This window comes from Engystomops pustulosus, chromosome 6 (assembly GCF_040894005.1).
Source record: "Engystomops pustulosus chromosome 6, aEngPut4.maternal, whole genome shotgun sequence".
Lineage (NCBI taxonomy): Eukaryota > Metazoa > Chordata > Amphibia > Anura > Leptodactylidae > Engystomops > Engystomops pustulosus.
Window position 1 is genome coordinate 123,019,846 of NC_092416.1, and position 13,234 is coordinate 123,033,079.

At 39.4% G+C, this 13,234-nt stretch overlaps 1 protein-coding gene across 1 annotated transcript; it reads right to left on the reverse strand.

Moving 5' to 3' along the window:
* Positions 1–44: 44 nt before the first annotated feature.
* Positions 45–11,164, reverse strand: SDCBP2 (syndecan binding protein 2). Its single transcript, XM_072110825.1, has 9 exons — positions 11,043–11,164; positions 7,865–7,926; positions 6,777–6,846; positions 3,868–3,968; positions 3,457–3,618; positions 3,200–3,375; positions 1,807–1,978; positions 1,268–1,359; positions 45–761 (listed from the first exon to the last, which is right to left on the reverse strand). Exons 2-9 carry the CDS (start codon positions 7,913–7,915, stop codon positions 710–712), a joined length of 876 nt encoding a protein of 291 aa, XP_071966926.1. The 5' UTR covers positions 7,916–7,926; positions 11,043–11,164; the 3' UTR covers positions 45–709.
* Positions 11,165–13,234: the final 2,070 nt, after the last annotated feature.

Sequence of the window (13,234 nt, forward strand, 5' to 3'; positions counted from 1 at the left end):
GGTGGTCGTGATCATAGGAAGTTTTAAACAAAAATGATGGTTAATTATGGTTTTCATTTTTCTTTTATTTTTATTAAAGTCACAATATTTGATGGAATACGTCTGGTTCCCAGTATAGCAACGTAATGTCAAAGATTTATATTAAGGCATACAGGTAACAGAATTCAATTGTAAAGTTTAAAGGGGTAAACTAAAGGTCACCTATATGTAGTGTATATAGTAAATCCCAAATCTACCCAGTGTTGCATAAATAACACATAATTTGGGCGATCTTCTTGGTACCTCCTATTACACATTGTAGACAGGGTCCAATGTGCTGTTGGAGCACATAACAAATAAGCGGAAAAACCTATTTCCATTAATCTATGTAGGGGGATGTTTGTTAAAGGAGGTAACAAATCACACCATAACATGTTCTGTCACATCCATATCATGCTAACCCCTAACCTAAATGATAAGATTACTTGTAACACACAAGTCCTTGGCCCACAGTCTCCCCCCCCCCCCGAATTCTGACGTAGAACACTCCTTTGTGATAAGTTTTTTTTGCTCTCTGCAGAAGGTGGAGCCGGGTAAGACTGGAACAGTCCAAAGGATCGGGAGGGTGGGGTCCCACATACATAAAGTGCATAAAAGAACAGGAAGCACATTGAGGCAATCAGCCATATTGCTTCAGGTGCTTATGTATGGTTTTCCAAGACGGGTAACATTACACTTCGGGGATAGAATGATCCATTTTGTTCTTGAGTCCAGAAGACATTCTGAAAGAAAAAAAAATCCATTTTTATAACCTTCCATCTTTCGCCCCAATGCTTTTATGATTATTTCTGGTTTCCCGCACAACCTCCCTTGCCACCATGTCTTACTTTTTCCTACGTCTTTACCTGTGAAACCAGCAGCTTGGAGACGAGAAACCCAGGCAAATGTGTATTAAATGTCTCTGAAGAGCTTTTAATGACCCAGATAGTGCAGAAGATTTCCAGTTCCATTGTAATTAAGATTAGACTGATTACATGGAGTTATTTTAAAATTGAAAGCCTTTCATTTTTAGTGGTTGCACACCACAGCTTGTTAAATGGCATAGATGTTAGTAACATAGCAGCCACTGACCAGGACAGTTTATGCGGTGCACACCAGCGGCATCTTGGCCACAGACAGAGTTCATGGAAGCTGGAGACTTCTAACAACGTAAAGGGGTCCCCCACTATGACTGGCTACAGAAACAGAAGAGACTAAACTCTCTTTTTGCCTGTAAGTGAAGTCTTACTTTTTCATAATGTGCTCATAGATGACTGTAGGGATTATAGTGACTGTGACACTGTGGCCGGATGATGCCAAAATGTTTTCTATTTGACGATCCTGGGAGAAGGAGAAAACATTATTACCATATGTAGATTCCCGTCAATATACCACAAGTCACTTGGGTAACACTTGCTGAACATACAAACCTGTAACACTCATCTGCACTAAATCTAGCACATACACACCACACACAGATGTCACATTGCTTCACCCATAACATGCCATTTCCCTTCACTGCACTAAATTGCCCAGGACACACTGCCATCTCTTCTACAACAAACTACAGTATCTACGCCACAAACGGTATGCAAACCACACATGTATTTATATAGTGAGTAATAATCTTTAAAGACAACACTTTCCAGCATGTCTCATCTAAACACATACAGACATCACAATCTGTTTTTGTTGTTATATACATTTGTGTGAATGCCATCTAGGTGTGATTCACTAATACACAATTATAAGGCCACACACACACTGTAGTTCACAATGATAGTTCACCTTGAGTCCAATGACGTTCTGCCCGTTAACTTCACACAGATAGTGGTTGGTGAGGAGCCCATTCCTGGCAGCTGAACCATCCTTCACCAATGAGGTGATCTTGCCCTTCTTGTAGACAAACCCGACGTGCCCCAAACTGTCCTTCTGCAGTGTTATTGTACGCTGGAGTGGACTGAGAAAAACATGACAGTCAGTGGAGCCCCCTGCTAAATCTCAAAATGCCTAAAAATCTAAATTTGGTTAGTTGTAAATGATGTAATGTTTGGGGAGATCAGAGGCTGCACACAGTGGAAAATAAAATGATTGTGAAAATAATATATTCCTGTGCTACTAAATAATATAACGGATGGGGGTCAGTGTTCTGTCATTAACAATATCTCTATATACATGACCTCTAGTAACCACAAGAAGTGTTCCATTCCCATTTCACCATACAAAAATGCACCTGAAGAGTCACAAGTATTAGGGCAGCCCTAGTCCATAAGTCTGTTTACATTGCAGTTTGTCAAATTGTGTAAGAAAGTAGCTGTCACTGATGTGTATATCATGATTTGTGCCTGTTTTCTGTATATTCTTAGAAAAATAAAGTAATTTTGAAAAAAGTAAAAAAAAAATTGGATGCTCCCGCAAACTTTTCTAATTTTTATGTAGCCTGTGGTTTTAAACCTGAGAAGTCTGATCCTGTAATCATACTCTCTTCTATCAATTAACACTAGATGCACACGACCGTGAGAAATGTCAGTGTGCCGCACATGCCTGCACTATATGCAATACTTTTTACTGGCAAGTGCCCCCCCCCCCCAAAAAAAAAAAATAAGACAAACAACCCCAAGAGTAGTGCATCTTAAAATCCGTAGTAAGTTTCTTAAATGATTTAACTATATTGACTATAAAAAGGGATTGATCTGGCTGGCATTACTGGTCAGTGATTCCCTTTTTCCTTCTTGCGTTTCTGCTCCCCTACTTTTATTTTATTAAATTACAGACTTCTGCAGAAGAAACTTTTTCTGTTACCCTGTGTATTAATAATCATTTCTATATTTTAATTTGGGCCTCTTGGGACATGTCGGTACCTAACATGTTTAATATTTTTTTATTTATTTCTGTTCTTGGGAAATGTTTTTTTACTGTATTTTTGCCCCGCCCTGCTCGTCTCCCAATCTGAGCCAATATGGCACCATGTATCGAAACTTCTAAATTATTTGTAATACGACTACAATTTTCCATGGTAATAACTAATAATATAATAGCAGCCACACCATCTGTTTTACATATTTTCTTTGAACTGCTCTGTTACAAAAATAATGGTCTGCCTAGGAGCAGCATAAACAAGTCTTTGGGAATTTATTATTTATTTTTTTTTTAATCAATCAGTCATCCTACTGTGACTTACCGGTCTCTGACTATTATGCTGATCCTGTCCTGTCCAGCTTTCTTCAGTGCCTTGTGGGCCTTGTCACTGCTCCACCCAGCACAGTCCTGATTATCAATCTGTAGGAACTGATCCCCAAACCTCAGGCCCACTAGGGCGGCTGGAGAATTGGCTTGAACAAGCTGCACAAATACACCCTAGAAGGAAAAGCCATATTACACTCTGTCTTAATGTCTTATCCATTCTTATTTCTGAACACCACAACTGAATCTCTTTACCTTATCTACAGCCTGCAGCCTCAGGCCCACCTTGCCATTTTCATCCTTGCATAAGATAACTTCTCGGATTCCATTCTTAATCTCTGCCCGCCTTAGACCAATGTCATTACCAGTGACTGGAGCCACTAAACCCCCAGAGACGGTGTGAGGGACTGCTACTTCCTGCAGGTAAAAGAGAAGGAATCATTGTAACAGTTGTATCCATCTTGGGTAGATGATCTAAGGGGGAACAACAACATTTAGAAGATCTCTGCTTGCTACCAATGAACAGAAACATTCATCCTGACATGAAGAGGCTAAAGACTCTGTCAAGGTCTGGATTCTGGTCTGATGCATATAATTGGCTGTGTATGTGATTGGACAGATTAGCTTTCTTAACAAGCTAGTGATAAGGTGAAGAACCACACTTACATTTCCACCAGATGGGACTAGTGACATATTCAACTGCAATTCCTCGTCTGTCAGTAACAGTCCCATGTAATCGTAGTGTTCGGAAAGGTTTGGGTATAGACCTGTGAATACAGAAACCAAATTAGTGCTCAGGGATACCTGCTGCTACATGATTTTCAGTTATAACCTACTCCTGAAGAATGCATAAAACCCTTTAACCCCTTCAGGACACAGCCAGTTTGTACATTGAGGTTCAGACTAGATATGTTTTGTGCAGCACTGCGTAATCTCTAGGTGTTATATAAAAAATAAAGAATTATTATTATGGACATTTTATTACAGTTTTATTAGTTCCACCATGGGACACACGATAATATCCTTCAATAATGATGTATTGCAGGATATTAGCTCAGTTAGTCTTGCATATCCTGACACTGTGTCAAAGATGGGATCTTACAGGTACTGCTTGTGGACAGCCATAGGGCCCTGATCAGACCCTGGGGCTGCCATTGCAACAATCAGTGCCTCCCAAACATGGTTCGGGGGGTGATAGTGGTTCAGAGACCCCCTAAAGGACATTTAAATGCAGCAGTAACACTGACACCGGAATTTAACAGGTTATACGCCCACGATCGGAGCTCACACCAACCACGGTTGTTACACTGGGATGTCAGCTGTTGGGTACAGTTGACACCACGTGTATACTGATGCCGGCCAAACTCAGCAACAAATGAATCAGTCATTCATCAAAGCTCAACGAAATCAAATACCAGCTGCAACACCAACATAAATGTCATGTGGTGGTTGCCATCAGGCCCCAGAACTCCAAGCTACAGTAAGTATAAGGATACCTGCACATGACGGAGAAATGAGAACATGTGTTTGCTTTCTTTTCTAAAGCTAGTACACGTACTCCTTCACTTCTCTGAGCTCATGAACATGGCCGTGAATTTCACAGCCTTGTGTATGAGACAACAATGATAGAACGGTCCTATTACTGCACGTTTTTGTGTCCCTGGAAGTCTTATTCAATTATCATCACTGGATGTGCTCTACACATCCGCAGATGACACACAGAATATAGAAAATATGGAAAGCGCTAGTTTGAGCAATAGATTCACAGAAGCTGAACAAGTGATTACGGTAAGCATTCGTGCTAGATAGATTTGGTTGCTAATGTTAGAGCCTTGTTTGTTGTAGAGAGTATCAACGCTTCTAGCTACAGGTGAGGTGTACCTGCTTATTTTCTGCTCTGACAGCTTTGATGGATTACAGATTTTGTTTGCTTAATGTTATTTTTGTATGTTAGATATAATGGCAGCTCAGAGTTCATAGAAAGTATGTATGCACAAGGTAGAGTTTTAATATTAACAGGAGCAGTTTACATGCAATCTATCAAGACCCTGCAGTGAATGCATTCTTCCAGCAGAGGGCGAAGTGGAGTTCAATTCAGTATGGGTCATAGTCTATAAGTAGCTACAGATACTGACACACCCTGATCCTAATAATAAAGCAGAATTGCTACTAAGCAGCCATTAAAATTATGCACCATATTATATAATACCAATACTGCATCATGTATGAGAAAACAGATCAGCAAATACACAGGGATATATCATAAAATACAATTCATATATAATATCATGCATATATAATTTAGAAAAAAAAATTTGTCTGCACCATAGACATCATATTTAACAAAATCATCTAACCTGCCATCAAGTATACAAATATACAAATACAGTGATACAATTCATCATGTACCCATTACTAAGCTTCCCTGGACGCATCCATTACTGCTAATCTCCCTTTCATCTCCAAACTTCTGGAACACCTGGTCTATTCCTGTCTAACCCTCCAACACCCTCCATGATCCCTTAGAATCTGGTTTAATTTCACTCCACTGAAGCTTCTCTTTGTAAAGTCTCCAATGATCTCCACACTTCTAAATCCAAAGGCAACTATTTTCTCCTTGTTCTTCTGGATCTCTCAACAGTGTTTGATACTGTGGACCACTCTTGGGCTTTTCTGGATCTTTCTCTTCTCTTTCTCTCACTGTTGGGGTTCTTCAGTGATCTGTCTTAGGTCCTCTTCTCTTTTGTCCTCATTGGACAATCAGCAGATTTTGTTTTCAGTATTATCTCTCTGCTGATAATGCCCAGCTGTATAAGTCTGCATGCTGCGGAGCACCAGTGACTGTTGCTGTAACATCATGTCCTCTCTCTTCTTGAATAGTAATTTATCCAAAACAGAACTTCTTGTCTTTGCACTGTCTACTAACCAAACCAACCCTGACCTCTCCCTTAGGCAATAGGCCCACTGTCTTGGGGTTGTGCTGGACTCTGATATCTCCTTTGCACCGTGTATTCAAACTGTTGTTTACTCTTCAGGTGCACCCTAAAAACATTTCTTACAATGGAAATCCCTAAACACTAATTGTTTCTTTGATTCACTCTTGTCTTTTACTCCCCACTAATTGGTCTTCCACTTACTAAAAGCTCTCCTCTACAAGCAATTCTTAAAGGGAACCTGTAACCTGCCCCCACACTTGTAAACCACAAAAATGTACATTATATGTCAGTTTTCAAAATTGCTGTCCATGTCTTTAAAACTTTCCAATGCTGCATGCTCCCTGTAAAATGCACTTATACCCTGTTTGGCATCCTGTCAGGGGGTGGGATTATCGTCCTGGGCTTGTGTGGTTTATTTAGGTAGTTACTGTATATCTGAATATGTATTGCCATATTTCTTCATTTTTTACACACAGGACCATAATGGCAGGTCAGGTTGGATGGTTTTATTATGAATAAAGTTCATAAGGTTTCAAAAAGTAAATTTTTTTATTTTTTTTATTTTCACCTGTGTAAACCTTGCTACAAATGCTATAAAAAACACAAATTAAACTAAAACATTTACAATGTACAACCTACTTTGAGCGTAGGAGGCAGATGGCATAATGGCTGCAGGTTGTGGTTTGGCGATTACTTGGGTGGACTGGGCCTAGAAGGAAAAATAAACATGTTACCCTCCTCTCATGACTAACTATCTCACCTGTGTCTGAGAGATATCTGTTATTATATCACGTGATATAACAGAACATGTTGTTTAGATTTGGGGAATGTCACTTGGCGGAAACAGAAGATGCCACAGAGGAGATGGCCATCACGTGACAGCTATGTCATACTTAATACTGAGGGCCAGTGACTCAATCCATCTGTATGTTGAGTCAACTGTATTCAGACCGCTCCTTCTTCTGGAGTTTCCTCCTAGGTGGCCGTCATAGTTTAACTGAATGATGCATATTCTGCAATATTACTTGCTATATCTCCAAAATAGGGATAAACAGGGGACAACAGCTCTTAAATAAAGTTATATCAAAATAAATCCAGTTTTCTAAAACTCACATGACAGTATTGATACTGTTAACAAGAGGGGTGCTGCCCTGTTAGTACTCATTGGCACTCCAGAATATTCTATAGTGAAGGCCATAAGATATTTGGGTAACATGCATGCATCAAGGTAGTGCTGGGGATAGGGATGTTTTCTAACAGGGACAGGACAGTCATGGTAACGGCAGCCATTAATTACTTGAGAACAAGGGGCCATTGTAGCCCTTCTCACACCTGACCTTCAAATGGATTTGGATTTAAACATGTTCTTTCCCCCTCTTGTCTGACTGAGGTACCTGCTATAAGCTGTAGGCTGAGATTGGGGTAAAATCACTTTAATTTCAATACTTTAACAAGGTGTGTTGAACTTTACTCATCTACATTGATACTTTATTGCTTTTTATTTATCGGTTGTGAGTATTAATATGAACTATACGACCCAATCCTAAATCCCTTTACCTGCACAGGTTTTTTTGTGGGTGACATTTTTGTAGGTTATCGATAAAAAGGTTAGTTTTATATGCACTGGATTGCTGATTTGAGGATTTAATTGTTTAGCTGCATTGGGTGGCCATTTGAATTGGGACAGTGCTTGGCATTGTTTTTTGCTCTTTTGGATGTAATCTCACCTGTATTGCCCTGTCCACTTTCAGATCCTCTAGTGATGGGTACAGAGACATGACTGAAGAATCTGGAATAAGAGAAGTATACTTATTGTTATAGTTGTTTTAAAGCTGAACATTCAATTGTGTGCAATCTGTTTTAGGCACCATTATCTAACGGGGAATACATGAAAACTAGGCCCCAAGTAGCTCAGTGTGTGCCTACAAACAAATGGCTTGTCCATTTGAAACAACAGTAGATCTTAGGAAAGATACATATTTCAGGCAGAAAAACATTTCGGAGCAATGGTCTGCAGTTCTGTAGGGAAGTACGGTAAATTAGTAACGTGCATATAAAACTAAGAACAGTGTGATGCTCTGCAGAGAACTCATAATATGTATCTTTGGGGATAGTTGAATAGTTCCATAGAGATCACAGAGATCATTGATAATCTGCAGAATATTCCAATACAGGCAGTAACCAGGTTACGTACAAGATACGTTCTGGAGGTGTGTTCTTAAGTTGAATTTGTATGTAAGTCAGAACTGTATATTTTATAACCCCAGCCAAGAATGTTTTGCTCTCTGTGACAATTGGATTTTAAAACTTTTAGGTTGTTATAAGAACCAGAATTAACAATAAATCTTAACTACAGACACCTTACAGCTGATCATTGTAGCCTAAGACTATAGTACTGTAAATTACCAACACCAAAAGGGGTGTTTGTAACTAGGAGTCGTCAGTAAGTCAACTGTTCTTAAGTCGGGGAACGCGTGTACATAATTGAATATGTTCTACACATATTTTATATATGTTCTACACAAGCTTTGTATATACAATGAAATGTACTGCTGTCAACCAGTATAACAACAGAAATATACAAAATTTCCAACAATGGCTTTCACTCAACCCTCCAAAACTCATGAACGCCCCAGGTTATATAGTGAAATGGAATCAGGTTGATTCATTGAACAATAATCCTATTAGAAACTGAAACAGTTGCTAGACCACATTTTTTAAATCAAACTACAAGACACCCTAGGGGTTAAGTTCAAAGTTCATCAGTTTTGTACTCATATGTAATTCTGTGTTATAGCTACCACAGGGGTTCTCAACTTAGCTGTTCCCGGTTCCTTAAAGGGGTTTTCCCATGAAAAAAAATTAGTGCGGGTCTCCGCGATGAGACCCCCACAGATCACGGAAACGAGGGGTCCGATGGGGCGCGCATGACCATTCTGCCCAATTAATCTCTACTGAGCTAAAGGAGATCGCCAAGCTCTCCTATTTACCTATTAAAAAAAAAAATCTCCTCTACAGTCATGTAAAAATTACCAGAAAACTGTCATGTTTTGCCTGAGACTCATTGTGACTCAGGCTCTGGAAATGGAGGGGGGATATTAATTTAGATGCCTATATTTTGGGCTCTGCAGCAGCTAGATTCGTGGTTCTGGTGTTATAGAAGAGGATTCCCTCTTTCAAATTTAAGCAGGCATGTGGTTTGGGGAGCTACAGAACTGGAGATATAGTTATAGTTAATAGGTGGCTGCAGATAAAGATCCAATTAAATACTATGCTTTCAACTCCCTGTATCTTCATCTTTATAGCTCACAGCACCCCAACGTAATATGATGTGAAAGATGAACTTGTCTTTCACAAATATTAGAACCATAGTTCTAAGTAATAAAAAGTCCAATATATGGGCATTTGAAATGATGCCCCCCCCCCTCCATCCTCTCAGCCTGACTTATCACAGGCAAATATGAGTCAAACTGAGAGCCTCAAGGGGTAGTCAACTTAGATGTTTACATATTGGGTTGTATAGTAGCTAGAAACATGGCTCTGGTGTCAGATGTGGTGTTACAAGTTACAGAGCCAAAGATAAAGGCAGTTAAACAAAAAGGCAGGAATTGGATCTTTATCTACAGCTTGTGTTCCCAACTATACCTTTACCTGCCCATATCACAGAGGCACAGGCCTGACACAATCTGAAAGATTAAATTCTCTATGACATCGGGACCATACTGCTTTAGAACCCAGATCTAGTTAGGGCATTTCATACCTAACATGCGGGACTGATCGTTTAGTGTGGTAAAAGTAGGTGACAGGTTCCCATGAAAAAGTAGCCCACTGACCAATACATTACAGCTGACTTTTATGTTGCAGGAAGTGAGTGATGCATTTAGATGGATTCTGTTGTGATTAACACATAGCTCAGGATTACCAATGATTAAGCGGAGTCTCATGTCAGTAATATTCTTTATGTCAAGTAAAGTCAGACTTACTTGCAAATTACTACTGAAGCCCGTTGTCCCTCTAGGCGATTGTGGAATTTACTAGACCAAACCTAGAATCACTGAATTTAACTTTGGGTTCAGTCATTCTAGGTTTGTCCAAAAAAAATTTGCTGACAGGCAACGGGCTTCAGAGAAGGGTGAAGGTGACAGGTCTACAGTTGTAATTCAATGGTAAGTCTGACGTTAGCTGATATAATAGTGTGCCACATCTAGAAGGCCCCTTTTAATAGAGCATTTTGTACCATTATGGAGCTTTCAGGTGGTTACAAATTACAGCCAGTAATTTTGGATTCATTTCTGTTTCTGAGAAAGTTGAATAACAAATATGACCATGATTGCAGTTCCCACATACTATTGGTTGTCATCCAGCCTTTTAAGGCAATGTAGTGGAAAAGGTATTGCTGAATAAGTAAGGAATTTACTATTCCAGGGCCTGGAAAATCAGGTTGGCACTCGGATAGGAGTGGTAATTTTAAAGACCAAATCAAAAGTTAGGAAATATCTAATTCTATACAGTATGACCTCAGATTTCAGGGTTGCATCAACTGCATTACAAGCATATAGAAATAGCATATTGACCCTAGGGGCTAAACCAGAAATGTACAAAGATACGAATCTGGAATGACTGGTCTTGGACGAAACCGAAAAAAAACAGGAAGAGCTAAGAAAAAAGATACATTCACTAATGTAGCAGTGCGGAGTTTGTAAATGATCTATTTCTAGAAGGTTGTGGAATAGATTCCTTGCAGTCTTCTGTAAGAGCACAGATTCAGATATAAGATGCCAAATGACTAAACTTCTTTTTGCTACATTTTTAAACCTATGTTTTACAGATGATTTGTTCTTTATACTATAATAGCAAGGAATCTTTCATTCAAGTAGATTGAATAGGAAGGCGATAAGCGCTCACCTGGCAGGTGCGGTGTTCCTCTTCTTTGCTTTTGTTCACCTGTCTTCCTGCTTGCTCAGTATATGTATCTTTTAGAAGGGAGGGGCGATGACATCAGACAGGTCACAAGACTTTGAGGTCATATCTCTGAAGTGGCAGAACAGGTTACAGATAATGCCAGTAACAGGAGGAAAGTGCACACTGATAATTACATCCCTGAATTCCATGATACTACTAGGATGCAACTCGTCTCTAGGTGTTACTGAAGCCGGTCTCTTAAAGGAAACCTCAAATCTATGTGTATAAATGGAATGCAGTAAAACTCAGATCAAGTGCATTCTACTTCATTCCATATATGATTTATAATGGTTCCGGACAAAGATATTGTCATAAAATGTATAACAACAAATTGTATGCTCTCCTTATTAAGAAAATAATGCCTGAATATTAATAATAACAATGCAGTAAAATATCAAATATCATCAAATAGTGACATAGGGTGTCAAACACTTAAAGGAAACCTACCATGAGGATTCTACCATCAGAAGTAGATCTGATGGTAGATGCCTCCTGCCTGCCTCTGCCCTAATCTGTAATTTAATAATCCTAGAACCCAACCTAATTTAACCTAAATTAAAAAAAAAACTTATTTTAGTAACATGTACATTACCTGCAGAGGCTACTGGGGTATGTAGTAGCCTGATCAGGCACTGGGAGCTAAGTCTACTCCATACCCCAGTAGCCTGTGCAGTGAATTTACATAATAAAGTTTTTAACAGGTTAGGTTCCAGGATTATTAAATTACAGATTAGGGCAGATGCAGGCAGGAGGAATCTACCATCAGATCTACTTCTGATAGTAAATTCCTCATGGTAGGTTTCCTTTTTTCACACACAAAATGTTCAGATAGAAGTGCCATGTGGTACACTTATGATGATGCCCCATATTATTATTTTAAAAAATGTCATATATGTCAAATAATGTCATAATGTGCCCAAATGAGTTTGTCAAACAATATACAACATACTATATCAAATGCCAGGGGCATAACTAGGAGAGTCTGGGGCCCAGATTTCTGCATGTTTATACAATCACATACAAAGTTATACACACACATTTATGTATATACATATACATTTATACTCATCCATACACACATATGGGGAGATTTATCAGTGCATCTACACCAGCTTATTGCACACTTCAAGGATATGCAATTATTATTGTGACTAAGCCACCTCCATGACATGTGCACGTGGTGGGGGTGTGAAAGGGTGCAGCAGCCAATGGAGTGGGCTGGCATGGGAATTTTAGCATACTTAAAAAAAAAACACTGCAAACTTTCGTTTTGTAGGTTGTTACGCTAAACTGGCGGGTGGGACCTGGCATAGTTTTGCCCGGAAACTGAGCCGGCCACCGGCGAGATCAAGAGGACTATGCCTCTTGATGTATCCGCTGGGACACAGGGGGCATGGAATTAATCATGTGCCTCCACAATATATACACATCAAGCTTGCACACATACTGTATAGTGCCTCCACATTATAAACATACATAAAGTGTGTGTGTGTATATATAATATATATATATATACAGTATATGCCATAATTACATATACATGCAATATAACACACTATATACACACATACTGCAGCTATAGCATACAGCTATAAGAAACATAAAATAAGAAACTGCACACAAACAAAGTATATGCAGCACCTGCACACAGATACAGCAAATACATACACATACAGCACATATATTTATATACAAATACATATAAATATACATGCATATATTTACATACACATCCATCTAAAGATACATATACAGGCTGGTACATACATTGTACGTGTTCGGGTAGGCAGACGGCTCTGCAGGGCTTTGGGCGGGCAGCCAGGTGGCTGTGTGGATTTGCCTGGTCAGCGCAGCAGAGACAGAGGGATGGCATGGGTTCCCATAACATTGCGGGTAGTGGGCCCCTGTTTCTACTGTGAATTTGCTACGCAGAAGGGGCCCAAGAGAATGCCAGTAATAAATTTCAGTTCCTTCCCAGGCTTAGCTAAAAATTGGTTCCCTCACATCCCCATAAAATAAACTTTGTAATCTTGACTTACATACAGCCAGATCTGAATTTAGTCAAGGGGACATGGCCTCCTCTGGCTGAATCTAACACCCATGTCCTATGCCTCTTCTTGTGACCAGAGTGACAT